The 23,251-nt window shown below is 39.4% G+C and overlaps 1 protein-coding gene across 5 annotated transcripts in view; it reads right to left on the reverse strand.

The window, feature by feature from the left end:
- Positions 1–23,251, reverse strand: part of NSF (N-ethylmaleimide sensitive factor, vesicle fusing ATPase) — a 162,274-nt gene that overhangs the window by 118,564 nt on the left and 20,459 nt on the right. For 2 of the 5 annotated variants that reach the window (XM_025363251.1, XM_025363250.1), the window contains exons 2-5: positions 14,081–14,166; positions 11,714–11,813; positions 8,007–8,046; positions 1,346–1,512 (exon numbers count right to left, since the gene is read on the reverse strand). In XM_025363251.1, the coding sequence (XP_025219036.1) occupies positions 1,346–1,512; positions 8,007–8,046; positions 11,714–11,813; positions 14,081–14,166 (393 nt within the window). Of the gene's footprint in view, positions 1–1,345; positions 1,513–8,006; positions 8,047–11,713; positions 11,814–14,080; positions 14,167–21,448; positions 21,463–23,251 lie in introns of those variants that run through there. The other 3 variants (XM_025363252.1, XM_025363254.1, XM_025363255.1) reach the window with 3 other exon arrangements.

Consider the following 23,251-nt stretch of genomic DNA (forward strand, 5'->3'; position numbering starts at 1 on the left):
CCCTATCCTTAAAAAAAAAAAAAAAAAAAAAAAAAAAAAAAAAAAGGCCAGGTATGGTGGCTTATGCCTGTAATCCCAGCACTTTGGGAGGTCAAAGCGGGTGGATCACCTGAGGTCAGGAGTTTGAGACCAGCCTGACTAACATGATGAAACCCCATCTCTACTAAAAGAACAAAATTAGCCAGGTGTGGTGGTGCATGCCTGTAATCCCAGCTACTCGGGAGGCTGAGACAGGAGAATCACTTAAACCCAGGTGGCAGAGGTTGCAGTGAGCCGAGATCGCGCCATTGCACTCCAGCCTGGGCAACAAGAGCAAAACTCTGTCTCAAAAAATACATATATTTGCTGGGTGTGGTGGTGCACACCTGTTATCCCAGCTACTCACGAGGCAGAGGCAGGAAAATCACTTGAACCAGGAAACAGAGGTTGCAGTGAGCTGAGATGGCGCCACTGCACTCCAGCCTGGGTGACAGGGTAACATACTATCTCAAAAAATAAATGAATAAATAAATAAAATTTTAAAAAATAAAAAAATAAAATTCCTCTTTTGTAAATGTGGAGTTAGATAAGGTAATCTCTTGAGGTTCATTCCAATTCTAGTACTCTTTTTAAAATAATGCACTATATCCTTTTCCTACCTAGCAGGAATTCAATTTTCTTAAGATTCTCAAATAAGCCCATAACCAAAATAAGAACTTTTTTTTTTTTTGAGACAAGGTCTCGATCTGTCACCTAGGCTGGAGTGCCATTGCACAATCATGGCTCACTGCAGCCTCAACCTCCCAGACTCAAGCAATCCTCCCACCTCAGCCTCTTAAGTAGCTGAGACCACTACACCCAGCTATTTTTGTAAAAAATTTTTGTAGAGACAGGGTCTCACTATGTTGCCCAAGCTGGTCTTGAGCTCCTGGGCTCAAGTGATCCTCCCACCTCAGTCTCCCAAAGTGTTGGGATTACAGTCGTGAGCCACTATGTCTGGCCAAGAGCTATGTTTTCTACAGAACTATATTAGTGAAAGAGACAGACATTCCAGAGGCAAAACAAATGTCCTATGATATAAAAAGAAATTTCAGATATATATGTCTGCAGGGTTCCCAAATTTGCTGAGGGAAAAGCTGTTGTAATTATACATGACATTATAATCTAAAAGCTACTTTAGAATTTTTCTGAACAGACTCCTTGAAGTTCAGTAAATACATTTCCCTCACTTTTTATCACTCACCTTGGATATACCAGTTGATACGCAAAGCTCCTCTCACTTTTTAAAAGGTAGAATTATTTTTGGACAACTGCAGAAATTAGAATACCTATAAAGTTAAAGGAATGGAAGAAAATTTAAAACTACCTGTTGTCCCACTGAGAAGGCCTGGTTGTTGAATTGCTGAATAAATTCTGCTGCCATCTTGTCGGTGTCATAAGGGTTGGAATCAATGCTTTTTTTCTGCAGGAAATCAATCTCGATGGTCATTGTGCCAATACACTGTTTGGCTTTGTCAAATGTATATAAGGAGACTAGGGGAAAAAAAGAAGCATTTTTTAAAAAATCACAGGAGTATCAAATACCTGTTGTGTTTCTAGTAACTAAAAGTTTCACATAAATGAATCATAATAAAACTACTTCACCAAAAATGGGGCTTAAACGGCCTTCACCGGAGGGACACACAGGTACAGATTTAAAAAATAATAACCACTAGAGATTTTCTTCCCCATCTAAATGAATCAGAAATATTGAATGGCAGGCCGGGCATGGTGGCTCACGCCTGTAATCTCAGCACTTTGGGAAGGCGGATCATGAGATCAGGAGATCGAGACCATCCTGGCTAACATGGTGAAACCCTCTCTCTATTAAAAATACAAAAAAATTAGCCAGGCGAGGTGGCGGGCGCCTGTAGTCCCAGCTACTCGGGAGGCTGAGGCAGGAGAATGGCGTGAACCCAGGAGGCGGAGCTTGCAGTGAGCCGAGATCACGCCACTGCACTCCAGCCTGGGTGACAGAGCGAGACTCCGTCTCAACAACAACAACAAAAGAAATACTGAACGCAGTCTGTTGTTATCCCTCATCCCACTCTCGTTAGGATCACAATCCTCCCTACATGGCCTCCGCATCTTTCTCCTCATTCAATGCAGTGCAGTATGGCATGCCCCGACACAGGTGCCATAACATGCTATTTCCAAATAAGATTTTTGTTTGACACAAGAAAACAGCTAAGGTGGAATGTGGATGAATTCCTCTGGCCTAAGAAAGTAGGATGCAAGGCAAAAAAAGAAGCTTGAAAAACAATGTTTACTAGGGGAATTTGCTCTAGAGCAAGTTAGACTTTGACATTTCTTTTTTACTTCTTTTTTACTACTACAAAAATGTTGCCTGAGCACCTGCTACATCTAGGGAACTATAATAAGTTCCACATGCGCGGCATGTAGATAAGGGCAAGGACCAGGTTTTTAACTCCTCTTCAGATTAACAGCATCTCAGTTTCTTTCAGGTGCTTAATATATTCATGAACTGTTTAAATGAAACAACAATAACAGAAAACCCATGGTCTCCATGCTAATAATGAAGGAGGCAATAAACCACACATACAAAGCCTTGGGTAAGAAAATTCCTGTTCAAGCCACATAAAAAGTTCTAAAATGACTTTTAGGTTACAGTGTAATAAATTTAAATATTAAAGTGTTACACATGATTTTATATCATGTAATAACTGTTCAACCAAAAACCTTGAATTGTACAACTACAACAGAGTTTACGTATCATATTTTTAGAAAAATATGTGTTAAAACAAATTTTGCTAGTTACAAAGAAGCATTTCCCTAGGAAAAAGACTTGATTCTTAAATCAGCTCAAAAGTATACTTATAAATGCCAGTTTATAAACAAACTTTTAAAGCAAAAAATATTACAGTGCTATAGAGTGTAGTGGTACTATTAGGAAAGAGTAGAGTAAGCTACCCAGAAAAGTTCAAGAGGATTTTTGCATTTGAGTTTCCCCAAATAGGGCAACTTGATTATGTGCCGTAAGAAAGAGTCTATCACTACTCTTCAATAAGGCTTGACACACACACACACACACACACACATTTATTTTCCCTTTAGGTTCCCTGAAGATAATTGTCCTAAAATTTGCCAGTGTCCCCTTAAGGATACAGTAGCAGCTCTCTTAAGCAACTTCCACTGAGCTGACTCATCAGAAAGCTGACCAACTTTTATCCCTCCAATATATACCCATCAGCCTATGGTTTGCCTAATGCTCAGAGCTTGTAGACGGAGCTGCTACACATCATGGGTCAGCCAAGTTCATTCTGGAATCTGTCTGTGCTAGTTACGCTTGTTACAGTTAATTATGATATATAATTAAATAGTATAAAAACTTCTGAAGGTCTGGTTGTTGAACTGTTATTACAATGACTTTGACATTCTAGAATAGATATTATAAATCTAAGTTGAAAGCTTTGGGAAATTTTTTTAAATGAAGGGTTTCTTCTAGAAAAAAAATACTGCTAACTAGGTATGAGCATTAAAATCAGAAAAGGTTGGGAGTGAACTCTACAAAAATCCAAGAGGTTTTGGCACTCTCGGATGCTCTACAAAGTCTAAGTTCTCCAGCCATTTCAAAGAAATCCACCTGGAAATTACGGGTGAAGTGTATGCACAAAAGATAATACAGCACTCCAATCCATGGACCAAACCTCCAAGAAAAGGCCTTTAACCAACTTTTCACTTAACTACCAGTCCAAGTCACATGGGGTAAGTGAGCTTCTGCAGTTCTCACCACAAAAGCAGGTAATAAAAGAGACTTTTTTCACACTTGCTTTGAACAACAGGCATGGAACTTTTGTGAGCTACTAAGGTCAAATAGCAAGAGGTAAGCAAAAAAAGTCACTGTGCAGTATTAAATGTCTGTTGCAAAGATTCTAGTGAATTACAAACAAAGCTGTTCTCTTCAAAGGGACTTTGAGTATGTATGTTTCAACAGATTCTGCTAGCAATCAGAAGAATCCAAGTAAATAATTTAAGTTCTCTGTGCCTTGATTTGTCACATCTATAAATCAATACTGAACTAGATAAGTCTTTATGGTCATTTCATACTCTAAATTCTGTTCTAAACTTATTTCTTATATTCTAGCCACTTGAGTTATATACAAGGATTTTCTGTAAACTCTTATTTTATGTTTGAAACAGAGTCTTGCTCTGTCACTCAGGCTGAAGTGCAATGGCACGATCTCAACTCACTGCAACCTCCACCTGCTGGGTTCAAGTGATTCTCATGCCTCAGCTTCCCAAGTAGCTGGGATTACAGGCGCATGCCACCATGCCCAGCTAATTCTTGTATTTTTAGTAGAGACAGGGTTTCACTATGTTGGCTAGGATGGTCTCGATCTCCTGACCTCGTGATCCGCCCGCCCTGGCCTCCCAAAGTGCTGGGATTACAGGCATGAGTCACCGCAAACGGCCGATTTTCTGTAAACTATTTAAATGAAATTGTTTGTATAATCAGATTTCTGTATTTAAAGGGGGGACATAAACATATTTTAACTACTTCAAAAGCAAAATAACAAAGCCTGAGGAAGGAACATAAAACACACTGAAGATCAAATAATAAGTTCAAATTTTGGCTAAAAGTTTCAGAACACTCTCCTGTCTCCAATTCTGGATGGCTTGCTCCTTCTTAACATTTCCTATAAAATACAGGCTATATGCTGAGTAACTTTGATAGGCAAGAGAGCTTAGTTATTTCCCTCATGTAGTGAAAATATTTGTAGGTTGAAATCTTAATGTAAAAATGAATATATTGATTCAGCAATTCCATTTCTAGGTGTTTGTCCCAGAAAGATGCTAGAACATTTGTCTAAACATCTACAGGGAGGTTCACTGCAGCATTATTTATAGTACTTAAACATTGAAAAATGTTTGTATATTCATAATGTAGAATACTATACAGTAATTTTTATTAAAATTAAAACTTGGCCAGGCACAGTGGCTCACATCTGTAATCCCAGAACTTTGGGAGGCTATGGCGGGAGGATCACTTAAGTCCAGAATTTAGAGACCAGACTGGGCAACACAGTGAGACCCTGTCTCTACACAAAATAAAAAAATTAGCCAGGTACTGAGGCTGCAGTGAGCCATGACTGCATCACTGCACTCCAGCCAAGTGAGACCCTGTCAAAAAAAAAAAAAAAAAACAAACAAAACCAACTTTATGTATACTTAATAAAGATGGATGGCCTGGCCAGGCGTGGTGGCTCACACCTGTAATCCCAGCACTTTGGGAGGCTGAGGTGGGTGGATCACCAGAGGTCAGGAGTTCGAGACCAGCCTGGTCAACATGGTGAAACTCCATCTCTACTAAAAATAGAAAGTATTCGCCAGAGTGGTGGTGCATGCCTGTAAGTCCCAGCTACTCAGGTGGCTGAGGCAGGAGAATCACTTGAACCTGGGAGGAGAGGCTGTAGTGAGTAGAGATCATACCATTGCACTTCAGCCTGGGCAACAAGAGCAAAACTCCATCTCAAAAAAAGATGGATGGCCCTTGGAAACATAATATTGAGTGACAAGTCTACAGCAGAAAGGTTTGTATAGTATAATACCATTTTGTGCATTAAAGATACCAAAACAATATCATAATGTCATGATGCATACATATGTGTGTGTATACATATATTCATGTCATCTTCATACTGAGAAATTTGAATCAGTGTATTTAAAATATCGGCCAGGCGCGGTGGCTCACACCTATAATCCAGTGGGTGGATCATTTGAGGTCAGGAGTTTGAGACCAGCCTGGTCAACATGGCAAAACCCCTTCTCTACTAAAAATACAAGAATTAGCCAGGCGTGGTGGCACATGCCTCTAATCCCAGCTACTTGGGAGGCTGAGGCAGGAGAACTGCTTGAACTGGGGAGGAGGTTGCAGTGAACTGAGATCATGCCACTGCACCCCAGCCTCAGCGACAGAGCAAGATTCCATCTCAAAAATAAATAAATAAATATATAATTACTACTGACTGTAGTAAAGTGCTGACTGTAGTTTTCAAATGCATTTTAGTTTAAGGCCAATGTTCCCAAATAGAAAAGACCAAGCTGTTACCATTTCAAGTGCTATGGGCAGCACCATGGACAGTATCCCAGGCAGCGCCAAGTCAGCACCATGGTCAGTCCCAAAGGGACTCTTGAGTCAGGGACTCTTGAGTCCTGAAGATTTCATCCAGGATCAAAGCAGAAGATTGAGAATGTTTTCTTATTTTATGGCTAATAATAATTTAATATAAAAGACTAATAAAGATTTTATAAGCAAAAAATAAGTTTATCCAATTCTTTGAATAAACTTGGACTTTACAATGATAGGTGTATATATAGTAGTCAAAACATTAGCCTGTAACACTTAAAATATGGCACTGCTAGATGGAAAGAAGACAGACTAAATGATTCCTCCAGAAGATTCCCTCAGACTAAAATCACTGACTTGACTAAAATGTTTCACCTTACGGAACTCCCATTCCAGAATGCTTGAGCACTCCTCCTTCAAACCACACCTCCTATCCCATCTTGGTCTACATCTCTACTTAAACCGAACCAGTTTTCTACCTTTATGGCCACATCATCCACATCACTTGGGCCCCAAAACTCTACCTTCCCTCAAGCTTACTCCACTTTACTCCCACCTGATTACTGGGTTTTACAATTTTGCTTATTAAGTCTGTTTGAGCCACTTCTTTAAAGATCTGACTTTACAATCAAGATAAGCATTTCTGTTAGCAGAACAATGCTTTTACAACTTAAACCACAAAACACAATTCTCAACTCATCAAAATTTATAAACTTGAATTTCTGTATCTTGTCACAATAGGAAATATCTAGATTCAAAGTTTTAAGTACTCTTAGCCTCATATTTAGAAAATTTATGAAAATTAGAAACCTACGTTACATACTACCCCATTTTCTCATTAAATTTAACAAGTGTTCATACTTCCACAGAGAAAAAGCCAACTAAAAATAACTCCAATGTTAGCCGGGTGCAGTGGCTCATGCCTGTAATCCCAGCACTCCGGGAGGCTGAGGCAGGCGGATTCCGAGATCAAGAGATTGAGACCATCCTGGCCAACATGGTGAAACCCCATCTCTACTAAAAATACAAAAATTAGCCAGGTGTGGTGGCGCGTGCCTGTAGTCCCAGCTACTTGCAAGGCTGAGGCAGGAGAATTGCTGGAACCCTGGAGGCGGAGGTTGCAGTGAGCTGAGATTGCGCCACTGCACTCCAGCCTGGTAACAGAGCGAGTCTCCATCTCAAAAATAAAATAAAATAAAATAGCCCCAATGTTTAAATTCCATGTAACTTAGAAAAAATGGTAAGTTGTCAGGTTCCTAAATAAGTAGGATAAAAGAAGTATATGTGTGTGTGTGTGTACAGAGAGAGACAGAGACCCAGAGAGGAAGACAGGGAGCCAGAAAGATAAAGAAAATATGACAACTGGTAAAGCTGGGTAAAGGTAGTATACAGAAATTCTTCGCATTATTTTTGCAACCTTTCTATAATTTTTTAAGTTTTAAAGACAAGCAGAAGAAAAGCTGGTTTAATTTACACTTGCGTTTTCTTTCCTTCCCCCACTGTATCCATGAAGTTGACATAAAATCATCTGACTAAAGACGACTCATACTCCATTTCTTAACTTTGCCACATTGCCTAAGAGACAATGCCAGTTTTTGCTTATTAGCTCTTTGGCTTATTATCTATTAGCAGCTTAGTCTTTCCACCCCGCCACCCCCCAAGCTGGAAGTCATAAATTGCTTTCCTTGCCTTGAACTATGATGACCTTATCACACACTTCATAAAAGATATAGGAAGAGAGGTACCATAACTATTTACTTCCATTCTCATAGATCTAACCAGTATTCTGATACAATGAATGTTTAAGGTCTGATCACTAGTAATAAAAAATTGTACAGCTCTCAATATCTGAGAAAATAATATAAAAAATCTTTATCAGGTGGCTAAAAAATATACCTACCTTCTATTTCTTGCCCAATAGAAAGCCCAGCCCATTTTCTCTGTAAAGTAAAAGAGAAAAAAAAAAGATACTTAAAACCAAAGCAATCAAAAGTAGACAAGAAAAAAAGAGGAATTTTAATGAATTTTCAGAACACATTCAAAGATCAAAACATGGTATGCTATTATGGTTGAACTGTGCTCTCCCCCTCCAAAGTATGTTGAAGTCTTAGCCCCTACCTGTGTATGTGACTTGATTTAAAAATACGATCTCTGCAAATGTAATCAAGTTAACATGAGGCCATAATGAATTAGGGTGAACCCTAAGCCAATATGACTGGTGTCCTTCTAAGAAGAAAGAGACAAAGACACATAGACAGAACACCATCATGTGATAGCAGAGGCAGAAACTGAAATGATGCAGCTACAGGCCAAGGAATACCAAAGGATTGCCGGCAACACCAGAAGCTAAGTACAGAACAGATTCTTCCCTAGAGCCTTCAGAGAGGGAATAGCTCTACTGACAGCTTCATTTCAGACTTCCAGCCTCCAGAATGGTGAGAATAAATCTCTGTTGTTTTAAGCCACCAGCAATGGTTCTCTGTTACTTACCCCAGGAAAGTAATGCATGTGCTATAGTTTATATCTGAACATCTGTTCCAAAACGTGCAAAGCTTGCCTTTTGCAGTAAAGCTGGCACCACTGAGAAGGATGCTCCTTTGCACAATATGATGCTACAGAAGGTCTTCACTGTATCAGATCACACTTCAGTGTTTTAAATGTACTGCTGCAGTTAGTTTTACTGTTTGTTACAGTATCTCAAAAAGGAAGACATTTGATTCATGAAGACTCAATTAAAACTGGTCAGAAAATCTATTTTGAAACCCAATCAGGGACTGAAATCATTAGATAGTCATAGCTACTCTTTGTATACTAGCCAGAAGATTTTTAGACATTTACAGCTAGATTTTAGGCTTTCCCAAATCCCTACTGTTTATAATGGCAAGAAGTATGAAGGCAGGCCAGATTGTGTTTAGGCAGGAATTTGGGGCTTGCTTGGTATAGATTCAAAATTAGTAATTACTGATAACACTCCAAAGAACAATGAGAAAAACAATTTTTGGTTGAAAATCAACAGTTCGCCTGCTCATCCGAACACTGCAGACTCTATAGTGGGTAATTTAGAAGATGCTGCACTGTGAATACGTGCAACAAGTGTTCTCTCCCTTGCTGCTTTCTTACCACATCCTGTTTCCCTCCTCTCTGCCCTTCACCTCCCCCAGAAGACCTCTTCTGTAAAACCCCACCCCACTTCCAGCCAACCTGAAATTTAGCACCATGCTCGTTAAGCTTAGACTTTAAGTCAAAAGGAAGCCACATTTAGGTTCTGTACTTCAATCCCAAAGACAGCTGATATGGTTTGGCTGTGTCCCCACCTAAATTTCATCTTTAGTTCCCATAATCCCCATGTGTCATGGGAGAGACCCAGTGGGAGGTAACTGAATCATGGGCGTGGGTTTTCCCATGCTGTTTGCATGACAGTGAATAACTCTCACGAGATCTGACGGTTTTATAAAGGGCAGTTCCCCTGCACACACTCTCGTCTGCCGCCATGTAAGACATGACTTTGCTCCTCCTTCGCCTTCCACCATGATTGTGAGGCCTCCGCAGCCATGTGGAACAGTGAGTCCATGAAATCTTGTTTTTCTTTATAAATTACCCAGTCTCCGCTATTTCTTCATAGCAGTATGAAAATGGACTGATACAGCAGTCCTTAGGGATAACAACAGTAGCTATTTTATAAGGTTGTTTGGAGAATTAAAAGAGCTAACACATGCCAAAGTACTGAGAATAGAACCTGGCCTATAGTAAATGTTGGGGGAAATTTTTTTTTTTTAATTTAAATAAAACAGAGACAAGGAGAAACGGTCACGTCTCAAGCTATTTCTAACAATCAGAATCCCAAATGGAACACTGTAAAAGCTGATGAACCCTGGAGTATCCCAAATTTTTAATCTCTAGAAATAAATGTGAAAGTGGTCTGGATAATGAAGAGGTATCAAACAGACAGGTGGAATAGTAAGTGAAAATTTCCTGTAATTTTTGAGGGCTTCAAGAGATCTTCAATAGTTCCTTTTTTTCCTCTTTTTAAAGAGACAGAATCTCACTCTGTAGCCCAGGCTGGGGCATGGTGGCACAATCATAGCTCACTACAGCCTCGACTTCCTGGGCTCAAGTGATCCTCCTAACCTCAGCTTCCCAAGTAGCCTGGACTACAGGCATGTGACACCATGCCCAGCTAATTAAAATTTTTTTTTTGTAGAGACAGTGTGGGGGACAAGGGTCTCGCTATACTGGTCTGGAATTCTTGGTCTCAAGCGATCCTCCTCCACCTCCCAAAGCACTAGGATTATAAGTGTGAGGCACCTGGCCCATCTAATAATTTTGTTTGTTTGTTTGTTTGTTTTCTTTTTTAAACAGGGTCTCACTTTGTCACCTAGGCTAGAGTGCAGTGGCAGTATCTCACCTTACTGCAGCCTCGATTTCCCAGGCTCAAGTGATCCTCCTGCCTCAGCCCCACAAGAAATTAGGACTACAGGCAGGCACCACCACGCCCAGATAATTTTTGTACTTTTAGTAGAGAGGAGGTTTCGCCATGTTGCCCACATGGTCTTGAACTGCTGGACTCAAGTGATCCACCAGCTTTGGCCTCCCAAAGTGCATGAGTCATTGCAACCAGCCTAATAGTTCTTAAATGAGTGTTTGATCTCTTTCTCTAAACCTTCAGGGAAGTCTACCAATGCTCATTAGCATACTAGGAGGAGGTAGGGATTGCATTTACATTACTTAGGACTGGGGTCAGTCAGCAGCCTGAGTAAAATGATAAGGAAGAAGAAGATACAGACTAGTATTTGTGGTGCTTTATATTCTGTATGATGTGCCTGGGGCAGCACTAAGCAATCTAATTCTCTGGATTCCAGAGAATCCACCAACAGTTGTAACTGTAATCATAACCCATCCAGTTGTTATGGGAGCCTAGCAACTTATGTTGTAATTTAAGACTCTTTCCAAATTCTTTAGTATAACGCCATCACATTATAAAATCACTATTCTTAGATGTCAGTTTTACAAATAAAATGTTTTTTATCTTTTCTGTTACCCTGGGAGTTAATATTAAAATAACTTGACCCTTTATGTGATAGCTGACTGATTTTACTGCAAAATCTTTAAAAATTAGGGAAAAAAATCAAGGCAAAAGAAGGCAGCCATAGCAAAAATTGGCAGTTAAGAATCTGTCTTTGGGTTGGGCGTGATGATTCACACCCTATAATCCCAGCACTTTGGGAGGCCAAGGTGGGAGGATTACTTGAGCCTAAGAGTTAAAGACTAGCTTGGGGAACACAGTTAAGACCCATCTCTACAAACAATTTTAAAATTAGTCAGGCACAGTGGTACAAGCCTGTAGTCTCAGCTACTTGGGAGACTGAGGTATGAGAATTGCTTGAGATGAGGAGCAGTGATCATGCCACTCCAACCTGGGTGACAGAACGAGACCCTGTCTTAAAAAAAAAGAAAAGACTGTATCTTTAAATTCCTTATATAATACTTAGATGTTTTTCTTCAGTATGAATCAATACAGTAATAGGATGATGCTTGCTTAAAATGAACGGACTATTTATATTCTATGACTTTCAAAAACAGAAGAGAATAAATTAACATCTGAGTTACCTGAGGTAAACTAAATGCAATGCTCCCTGGAACCACTGATGGATGTGTCTTCAATGTAAATGTGTACCTGTGATTGGGAGAGGTCCTCACAATCACATGCCTAAAGGACAGAAAGGTAGTTAGTACTCCACTTTGAAGGAAATGAAGAACATAATTTCAAAATGTATTTCTTTTCAAACTGATATTTAATGAGTATCAGGTGGAAACATTATTATCTGTGTCTTGAAGAAACAGAACCACAAATTTAGTTTCCAAAACTATCAGCAATCCCAAATGTGTTCCAGATATAAGGAGCACCTTGGGTCAAACACTCATCAAGTAGAATCCAGCCAAAATACCATCCAAAATACCAACTTCATAACATTTCCAGTTTACATAAAACTGAAGCCAGTGATTTAGAGTCCTTGATATCAAATAAAAACTAGATGAATTTCCTCTCCTGAGAATTACTTCACATCCTAATAAAATAAGGAGAGCCAAAGATAAAAGAGCTAGGACATAGCAATCAAAAAAGGTTAGTTTTTAGACTACTTATTAAATTTATTTGCAGACTCTGTCAACAGGCTAGAACAACCTACAAAATAAAAAAAAAAAGATTTTAAAAATTCCCAAATACATCAGCTTTCATGTAGACATCAATATTTACTGTTTTAAAAAATTTTGTGCTAATTCCCTGTTCAGAAATTACCTGTTTAAAAAAAAAAAATAGTCCTCTCATGATAATCTCCTATACCAGGTAACTAGAAAGTACTATGTGTAAGACAGAAGCTTCAAATCCTGTTATGCATCAGCAGTATCTTTTTTTTTTTTTTTTTTAATAGATGCGGTCTTGCTATGTTGCCCAGGCGGGCCTCAAACTCCTGGGCTCAAGGGATTCTCCTGCCTCAGTCTCTAAAGTAGTTGGGACTACAGGCATGCCCCAACATGCCTAGCTCACTATCTTTTTAAAAATTATCTTCTTAGAATGCTGTAATTTTTCACATCAATGGCTAATGTTTCTATACATATTTTCTTGTCCCTAGAACACATGTTCCTTATATCAACTACATTTTGAGTAACCCCACCATGAGCACAGTGAACATTTAACATATGTAAAAGAATTCTACAAATTCTCACACTGATTATCTACACTTCAGTTTATCTGTTGAAAGTCCTGTGCTCAATTTAGCATCACAGAATGTTTAGCACTGGAAACAATGTTAATATCACCATATAGTACAGCCTCTTACTCTGAAGCTGGAAACCAAAGATGATTAGCATTTCTAACTCTGTGAAACTCATGTATTTCACAGACAACATTTTAAGAAAAATGCTCAGTTAAAACCCTACCACCTTGCCTCTTATTTCCCTACAGCCCCTTCATCTTCTTATGTGTACCAATCTCAGAAGCATATGGATGACACTGAACTTGCAGCAGGGTCTTTAGAAGTCCTGGCAGTGGGGTGATATGAATCAGTTAAAATAAATTACAATGCAAAATGCCTTTAAGGATTCTACATTTGCTTTGCATCTTCCAATTTTCTCTTTCCTTTTTTTTTGATATAGAGTTTCGCTGTGTCACCCAGGCTGGAGTGCAGTGGTGCCATCTCAGCTCACTACAGTCTCTGCCTCCTGGGTTCAAGTGATTCTCATGCCTCAGCCTGCTGAGAAACTGGGACTACAGGCGCACACCACCATGCCTGGCTAATTTTTATTTTTAGTAGACATGGGGTTTCACCATGTTGGCCAGGTTGGTCCCAAATTCCTAAGCTTAGGCAATCAGCCCACCTTGGCCTCCCAAAGTACTAGGATTACAGGCATGAGCCACCACACCCAGCCCATCTTCCAATGTTCATGTCTCTTGGATTACCATGGTAATAATAACCATAACAGCTAATATTTACTAAGGGCTTGTTAACATGTTGGGCACTGTCCTAAGCGCTTTATTTATGTAACTTACTCTTCATAGCTACCTTGAAGAAGAGATCATCTCCATTATACAGATCAGGACATAGAGGTACAGAAATGGTCACCCAGTTTGTAATTGGTAGAGCCAGGAAAACTCAAACAATTTGAGTTGGCCAAAATCAAACACCTAACAACTCTGCTATATATGATTCATACAACCAGTATGTTTAGCTCTCCTAAGACAACCGATGAAAACTAAAGTTTTATACATAAAAAACTGTATGTGATTTAAAAAACATTATACAGTATTTATCAAAGTTTGACACAGTAATGATTCAAATACACAATTTTTCATCATCTCCATTTTCCAACTCAGCAAGAAAAATTAAAAATATTTTCCAACGTTTCCTAAAAATGACTCTCTGGAAGTTTCCGAAATGCCATTTAGCAGGTTAAAAGAAAACAAAGTCAGATACTCACTGGCCAGACTGGAAATCCTTTTCATTCACAACTGCACAATTGGTTAAAGATAATTCATCTGTAGGACATCTTGCTGCTTGCATGCTCTGTAAGAATCAATGATTAGGAAAATCAAATTAAGTCATGTTCTATTCCCTTAAAGAATACTTTATGCCTTTCTGTCCTCTCTTCTGTATCACTCTCATTGCTATAACGAACATCTATTGTTTTTGACTCCCAGCATCCCTTCCTCTGAAGTAAGAGCAAACCTTTCCTTTGGGAAACTGTTCCTTCCCCATTCCATGTGGTTTTGTGAGACTGCCAGTCAGCACACATGCAACTACGTCTACTCTATCCCACCCACAGGATTTTATATATGCTGGCACTAGACCAAAGGCATTCTTCTGCAAGTCAGAGCACCCCACGGAGAAAGGCTTTCCACTGTAAAACGGTGAAACTATCACAGAGACACAGACAAGCTAACAGACAACCTGGAAACACAGACCTGGCAACCAAGTTCTGGAGACCAGTCCTGAATATTAGTTATGAGCCAACACACTTTTTTTTGCTCAAGCTTTTCTGAATTAGTTTTCCATGTCTTCCAAAGAATCTTGACTAATAAAAATGCACTAAAGTAAATTCAATAAATTTGATAAACATGTATCAAATTTTATATATATTATCAAAAGTATATTATGAAATTTTATGTATATTATAAAAAGTATACTATGAAAAAGTATCTTTTTATAAGAGATCCCAGGTGGCTACAAACTGTATCTCCTATAGATTGAGAAAAACCATCTTCCAAATATCTTTCAACAAAAATAATTACAGACTATATATTTTTTTAAAAACAGCCTTTTTGGTCAACAGCAACTAGCAAAATGTTCCTTTATACAATATATTTAACCAATAACCCTTCCGTGGTTCACTAGGGTTTCCTAGTGAGCTATGACAGGTAGTCATAGAAGTGTTCATTCTCCAAACCTCAAGCCAAAGCTGATTTTTTTTTTTTTTTTTTTTTTTTGAGATGGAGTCTTGCTCTGTCACCCAGGCTGGAGTGCAGTGGCACAATCTCGGCTCTCTGCAAGTTCCACCCCCCGGGTTCACGCCATTCTCCTGCCTCAGCCTCCCGAGTAGCTGGGACTACAGGTGCCTGCCACCATGCCTGGCTAATTTTTTGTATTTTCAGTAGAGTCGGGGTTTCACCGTGTTAGCCAGGACGGTCTTGAGCTCCTGACCTCACGATCCACCCACCTTGGATTCCCAAAGTGCTGGGATCACAGGCGTGAGCCACCGTGCCCGGCCAAGCTGATTATTCTTACATTTGTCTCCCAAATATAAGTTTATAGAGGAAAGTGAATTATTTTTGGCTTTGTTTTATTTTAACTAAAAGGCCAGTTTCAATATAATTATCCCTGTTGTTTAGGGCAGTAGTCTCTAAAGTGGGATATGTGTACTTGAAGGGTGTTTGTATTATACGATAATCCTTTGGGGTGTAAAAATAAAATATTAGTACTTGTATTTATATTGACTTTACACCATTTCTTATTTATTTTTGTTTTGTTTCGTTTTTTGACACAATCTCTCTCTGCTGCCCAGACTGGAGTGCAGTGGCGGATCTCAGCTCACCACAACCTCTGCCTCCCAGGTTCCAGCGATTCTCGTGCCTCAGCATCCCAAGTAGCTGGGTTACAGGCGTGCTCTACCACGCCCCAGTAATTTTTGTATTTTCAGTAGAGATGGGGGTTTCATCACGTTGCTCAGGCTGGTCTCGAACTCCTGAGCTCAGGCAATCCGCCAGCCTCAGCCTCCCAAAGTGCTAGGATTACAGGCGTGAGCCACCGCATCCAGCCATACCATGTATGTATGTATGTATGTATGTATGTATTTATTTTAATTTTTTTGAGATGGAATCTCACTCGGTCACCCAGGCTGGAGTGCAGTGGTGCGATCTCGGCTCACTGCAAGCTCCGCCTTCTGGGTTCACGCCATTCTCTTGCCTCAGCCTCCCAAGTAGCTGGGACTACAGGCGCCCGCCACCACACCCGGCTAATTTTTTTGTATTTTTAGTAGAGATGGGGTTTCACCATGTTAGCCAGGATGGTCTCAATCTCCTGACCTGGTTAACCACCTGCCTCGGTCTCCCAAAAGTGCTGAGATTATATAGGCATGAGCCACCGCACCCAGCCCATTTTTATTAAAGATGAACCTCACTCTACGTGTCTACTCTACCTTAAGATATAATCTGATGGCACGAACAAAGTCCTCATAATCCACCAGGCTTTTAAGTGTTCACAGCAAGAGTTAAACGTCTATAATTTTTCCACCTATGTCTAAAATCACAGGCTATTTAATGTGACACTTCACAAAACTGTATGAAAGTTAGTGTCGAAACTGCTGTTTCCCTAAGAAAAGCCATGGACCATAGATGAAATTATACACAGAAATAAAAATGGTGACAAACTAAATGTATTCTTTTATTGGTAAGTATAGTCAAAAGCTCTTAGAAAACCCTAAAGACTTGAAGATATCAGGACAAAATACAGTGTGTGGGGTTTGCTATACAATTGGATAAAAATATAGATGATTCTTTCATCTTGTATTTGTTGGGTAATTATGAAATATACAAGAAATACAATTTTGTAAGATACCAAGGAACAATGTATTAAAAGGGAGGTATTCTTAACTGTAAATGAAACAAGGCATTTTACAGGAAAACTGTAACCACTGATGAAATGACTGCTTTGACTGGAATTTTAAAAAAGAATTCTGGCCGGGCGCGGTGGCTCACGCCTGTAATCCCAGCACTTTGGGAGGCTGAGGCGGGTGGATCACGAGGTCAGGAGATTGAGATCGTCCTGGCTAACACGGTGAAACCTAGTCTCCACTAAAAATACAAAAAAATTAGCCAGGTGTGGTGGCGGGCGCCTGTAGTCCCAGCTACTCGGGAAGCTGAAGCAGGAGAATGGTGTGAACCCAGGAGGCGGAGCTTGCAGTGAGCTGAGATCGTGCCACTGCACTCCAGCCTGGGCGACAGAGTGAGACTCCATTTCAAATAATAATAATAATTATTATTATTATTCTCAGAATAAAGTTACAGTGATAGCATCTGATACAAAAGCCTTTAACGGCTTCATTCACAGGTAAACTATTGCTGTAATTAAGTCAGAACAAGGTACCTCCGATGTCACTGAGGTTAATTGTATCAATATAGAATCTTCCTCTACTCTACTCTGGGAGATAGGAAGTAGACACCGATTTTTTTTTTTTTTTTTTTTTTGAGACAGAGTCTTGCTCTATCACCCAGAATGGAGTGCAGTGGCGCAATCTCAGCTCAGAGTAGCTGGGACTACAGTTGTGCACCACCACGTCTAATTTTTGTATTTTTAGTAGAGATGGGGTTTCACCATGTTGGCCAGGTTGGTCTCAAACTCCTGGCCTCAAGTGATCCACCTGCCTTGGCCTCATAATCTTTTTTTTGTTTTTAAATCCATACAGATTCACTAGTCACCACAAGAAACGTACTTAAAAGATTTGTTAAATGTAGATGAGTTACACAATTTTTTAAAAATAAAAAGATTAGAGTTCCAAACTTGCTAAATATTTCTGAAGAGGTTATAAGTAGTATGCTACCAAGAAGATATTAAAAAACAAAAAAACTCATTCTGCCCCTACAAAATAAAAATATTTAGCGACATGTCAAAATTCTTTTCAGCTTTTCCAGAAAAAAGAAAAAGAGAAAAAAATCGGCCAGGCGCAGTGGCTCACACCTGTAATCCCAGCACTTTGGGAGGCTGAGGCGGGCAGATCACCTAAGGTCAGGAGTTCGAGACCAGCCTGGCCAACATGGTGAAACCCCGTCTGTACTTTAAATACAAAAATTAGCCAGGCATGGTGATGCACACCTGTAATCCCAGCTACTCAGGAGGCTGAGGCAGGAGAATTGCATGAACCCAGGAGGCAGAGGTTGCAGTGAGCCCAGATGGCGTCATTGCACTCCAGCCTGGGGGATAAGAGCTAGACTTCGTCTCTAAAAAAAAAAAAGAGAGAGAGAGAGAAAAATTCTTTCCTAATAGAGCATTTCAAAATTGGATATTTGGAAACATTTCCATTGCTAAGTGATTCTGCTGTTGAAACAATATATATAATCTAAAAAATAAAGATACCAAAATCTCATATCTTCATGCTTTATAAAGTCAGAAACAGAATATTCTACAACTTTTTAAAATATCTTCCAAATGAAGACTTACAGTGACTTTTGGAACCCATTTATTAGCACAATAAAAGTATAATATATTTTTATTAATCTGCAAGAAAAACTAATAGATGGAAATTTACCAGCCACATTTCAATAAAGCACTTCTATAAATGGTGAAAAAGTCTGGAGAAAAAAGAATATGATTTAGAAAGTACAGCCAAATTCCTCCATTTTGTTCCAGGCTTTGACTGCCATTAAAGTATCAAAATAAACTGATTTTAGCAACAGCCCTCTGAGCAGCTGTATCACATAATATTAAACAAAGATTTTAAAGAATAATGATGTACCACTTTACTTTCTGGGTTTCTTTGTTTTTTGTTTTTTTTAGATGGAGTCTTGCTCTGTAACCCAGGCTGGAGTGCAGTGGCATGATCTCGGCTCACTGTAACCTCTGCCTCACGGGTTCAAGCAATTCTCCTGCCTCACCCTCCCAAGTAGCTGGGACTACCGGCACGTGCCACCACACCCGGGCTAATTTTTTGTATTTTTTTAGTAGAGACAGGGTTTCGCTATATTGGTCAGGCTTGTCTCAAACTCCTGAACTCAAGTGATCTGCCTGCCTCAGCCTCCCAAAGTGCTGGGATTACAGGCGTGAGCCACTACACCTGGCCTACTTTCTGTGTTTTTAGTAAAAGTAATACTATGAGAATATTGTACCTGTCATCTTTAGCTCATCCTTTTTTTTATACATGTTCTACTATGTATATAACTTTGAGTACTACGTATCATCTATAAATAAATACTGTCATATAATCAATACATGAGGGTACATAATCAAAACATTTTTTAGTTATGAAATTCATGATAAATGTTTGGAAATCACTAATTGAGCACGAGATGAATAAAGTCTAGGTCACAAGTCTGCTTTGTGAAAGAGACAGCATTTCTGTGTTCAACAAATGTTGATAGCATTTTGCCCAAAGTCACAGCTTGATCAGCCATCTGACAGAAATGTACTGAACTTTTTCAGTTTCTACTTTCCCAGGGTCGTTTTCACCTGCAAGCTTCTTTCTTTTATATAATCTCCCCTGCTAACCCCTGCTCCGTCCCTGGACAACTCCCACTCACTCTACAATTCTCCACTTAGACATTACTTTTTCTGGAAGGCATTCCTAGACACCTGCCCCTCCCCATTAAACTGATGAAATAAACTTCAAATGGAAGCACTCAACTATATTTTTATCATCTGTCTACATGTTTGCATTGCATATAAGACACTAAACTTCTCAAAGACTGAGACTATATCTTGCTCACATCTGTAGTTCCCAGTGTTAGTAAAGGGCCTAGTACACACTGAGTACTTATTAAACGTTTGTTGAACACAAAAATTTATAGATCAATACAAACCTGTCTCAACTGCAGAATAAACAATTAACAAAGGACTGATCGTCTCAAGGTTATTTAGGAAGTGAGAAAATTGAGCTAAAATGACCTAAGAGTTCAAAATATTTCACAGAACTATATAGCTAAAGTAATAAAATAAATTTATAAAATGCTAACTCATTTATAAACTTGTTTATTTGTCAAGTGTCCTTCAAAAGGAGTGACAAAATCCACAGAAGTCATCTGGCTGGCCAACCAAAACAGATGCTGTGAACAAAAGGCCTCCCTACTGGAATCCAGAAGCATCTGTGTTTTTATGGTAAGCCAAGCAGGGCATCTCATTTTTTCAACAAAGTATAAGTCTCTATAAATAGTAGCTGTCTACTCACCACAGCAATGTCAATGGAAAATTCCACAATTTTTCTAACACTGACCTTGCCCCTAGGAAACAATAATGAAAGCCAACCACTATAGCCATGCAGCTGTGAAGAAATGAAAGTAAAGGCCAGGCGTGGTGGCTCACGCCTATAATCTCAGCACTTTGGGAGGCCAAGGTGGGAGGACTGTCTGAGCTCAGGAGTTCAAGACCAGCATGGGTAACACAGTGAAACCCCATGTCTACTAAAATACAAAAAATTAGCCGGGCATGGCAGTGTGTGCCTGTAGTCCCAGCTATTCCGGAGGCTAATGCAGGAGAATTGCTTGAACCCAGGAGGCGGAGGTTGCAGTGAGTTGAGATTGTGCCACTGCACTCCAGCCTGGGTGACAGAGCGAGACTGTTCAAAAAAAAAAAAAAAAGAAATGAAAATATAAAACTGACAGGCATTTTATATGTTGAGTTATTAGAACATTTAGCCATCTGAAGGGTATAGAAATGTCTTCATTATAACAACTTAAAATGTCAAAACTTATAAACTCATTGCTACTATAAAGAATGAAAATTTCAACAAACCTTTAATGGAAACTTTAGTGAGGTAATTACATCATTACTTACTTGAAAGCCTTTCATGTGCAGAAAGATTATTTGCTTATCTTCATCAAAGAAACTGGGGGGATTTAATCAGGACTCTTCTGGACAACACTGCACAGTTTTGGAATTTAAATCACATACTTTCGTCCAAAGGTCCACTTAAAAAACTGGATTAAAGTAGGCTTTACTCTTTACCAAATAATTTAATAGGGCAAAATAAACAGAAAGAAAAATAAAGAGTGTGGCATCTGAACAAAAGAGCTTCCTCTACCTGAACTGTCACCCTTATGAATCCACTGGTTCTTCCTCTGTGGTGCTCTAGGCTTTGGTTTCACTTCTGTCACAGGAAAGGGAAGGACTGAAAACACAAACCTGCCCCAGGGCCAGCTCAGCTAACATGTCTCACTCAACTATTTCTTGTTAGAGGATCTTTCCTGAAAAATAACATTTCAGAACTACACTGTTCAGCAAAGAAATCACTACACATATTTCACTATTAAAATTAATTTAGTTAAATTCAATTCTTCAGTTGCACTAGCCCTATGTTTCAAGAGCCACATGCGGCTAGATCACTGCAGAAAGTTTCATCGGATAGTACTGGCCTAGAATAGCGCAAGGAAGGCCATCAGTACTAATCTTCAGGCCTATGGAATCCCTCTGTGCTACATATTCCTATAACAATAACTTCTCTTAAAATTCTGAAGTCACGTGGGACTAGAAGTGATGGGGTAGAAATAAGTTAAACTTACATGTCCTATAGTTATCTCTTGAAGAGCCTTTAGGGATATCCTTGACATTCTCTATCTCAAACTAATAACTGTTCACATAGATGAACCTCCTGCCTGGCATCCCTTAGAACTTTAGAATTCCTTTACAAGTTTATAATGAAAAGAAAAACAATTCCCATTTTGGTCTTTTGGGGGGAAAAGCATGCAAAGAAAAATATAAAAGGCTGACAACATTCAATACTGGCAAAGATGCAAACACAGTTTCTACAAAGTTAATGTGACCCAACAAGTGCACCCCTAGGTTTTTAGTTGAAAGAAATGAAAATACATCCACACAAAGACACGCACACAAATGTTCACAACAGCTGTACTCATAATAGCCTAAAAATGGAAACAACACAAATGTCTACCAAAAGATGAATGAAGAAATTATAGGAGAGCCATACAATTGAATACTACTCAGAAATTCAAAAGAAACTAGTCCAGGTGCAGTGGCTCATGCCTGTAATCCCAACACTTTGGGAGGCCAAGGCAGGGGCATCGCTTGAGTCCAGGAGTTCCAGACCAGCCTGGGCAACATGGTGAGACCCTGTCTCTACAAAAGGTATATAAATTAGCCGGGCATGGTGGCACATGCCGGTAGTCCCAACTACTTGGGAGGCTGAAGTGCGAGGATTGCTTGAGCCCAGGAGTATGAGGTTGCAGTGAGCTATGATCACACCACAGCACCCCAGCCTGGGCAACAAAGCAGGACCCTGTCTCTACAAAAAAATAAAAACTAAACTTAAAAAGACACACACTAAACTGTTAACAGTGGTTACCACCAAGGAGAAAGACAAGAAGATGTGAAGGAAACACCTTCACTCTTCACAATTCTGAACTGCTGTAACTGTTTTTACAATAAATAAAGTTTGTCTCACAAAAATCATTTCAAATATAGAAAACTTTTATGTATAATTTGTTCCCTACAGCATTATTTTAACAGTGATGAATTAGGAGCAACCTAAAGGTCCTGTTTCAAAGTAATGGTTCTGTAAACTACAACATACCTGCACTTGATTATATATATCATATAAGGATCAAAATTCTCGTAACACACTGACGTAGGGTTCATATCACAGAATTGTATATAGAAATTTTACTTTACAGTTTTTTTTGGTGTATGTGTGTGAGGCAAGGTCTGGCTCTATCACCCAGGCTGGAGTGCAGGGGCGCCATCTCAGCTCACTGCAACCATTGCTTCCCTTGCTCAAGCCATCTTCCCACCTCAGTCTCCCGAGTAGCTGAGACTACAGGCAAGCGCCACCACGCCAGGCTAATTTTTGTAATTTTTGTAGAGATGGGGTTTCATCAGGTTGGCCAGGCTGGTTCCGAACTCCTGACCTCATGTGATCCGCCTGCTTCAGCCTCCGAAAGTGCTGAGACTACAAGTGTTAGCCACCACGCTCAGCCTACAGCATCATTTTTTTTTAAAGTATAGCAAACCAACTAAATGGAAACACACCAAAACGTGAAAAACAACTGACTGTAAAATGAAATTATGGGTGATTTCCAGCTTTCCACACTGATTTTAAATCTCGTATGTGAAGTTTTCAGGTATATCTGCTTCTATTTCTAGGTTGGTTGTTTTACTTCATTAACTATCTGATTTCTGTACTAGTACTACATTGTTTTAATTAACATATATGGCATATTTTGATGTCTAGTTTTGTCAGATTCATATCAAAAAATTAATATTCTTAACTTCACAGAAGCATCTCAGGACATGCATCTCAAATGGTTAAAGAGGCAGAAGGCTCCCTCCCCTGTCTTTTTCTTTGAGATGGAGTCTCACTCTGTCACCCACGCTGGAGTTAGTGCAGTGGCTCGATCTTGGCACACTGCAACCTCCACCTCCCAGGTTCAAACAA

The sequence above is a fragment of the Theropithecus gelada genome, chromosome 16 (genome assembly GCF_003255815.1).
Source record: "Theropithecus gelada isolate Dixy chromosome 16, Tgel_1.0, whole genome shotgun sequence".
Lineage (NCBI taxonomy): Eukaryota > Metazoa > Chordata > Mammalia > Primates > Cercopithecidae > Theropithecus > Theropithecus gelada.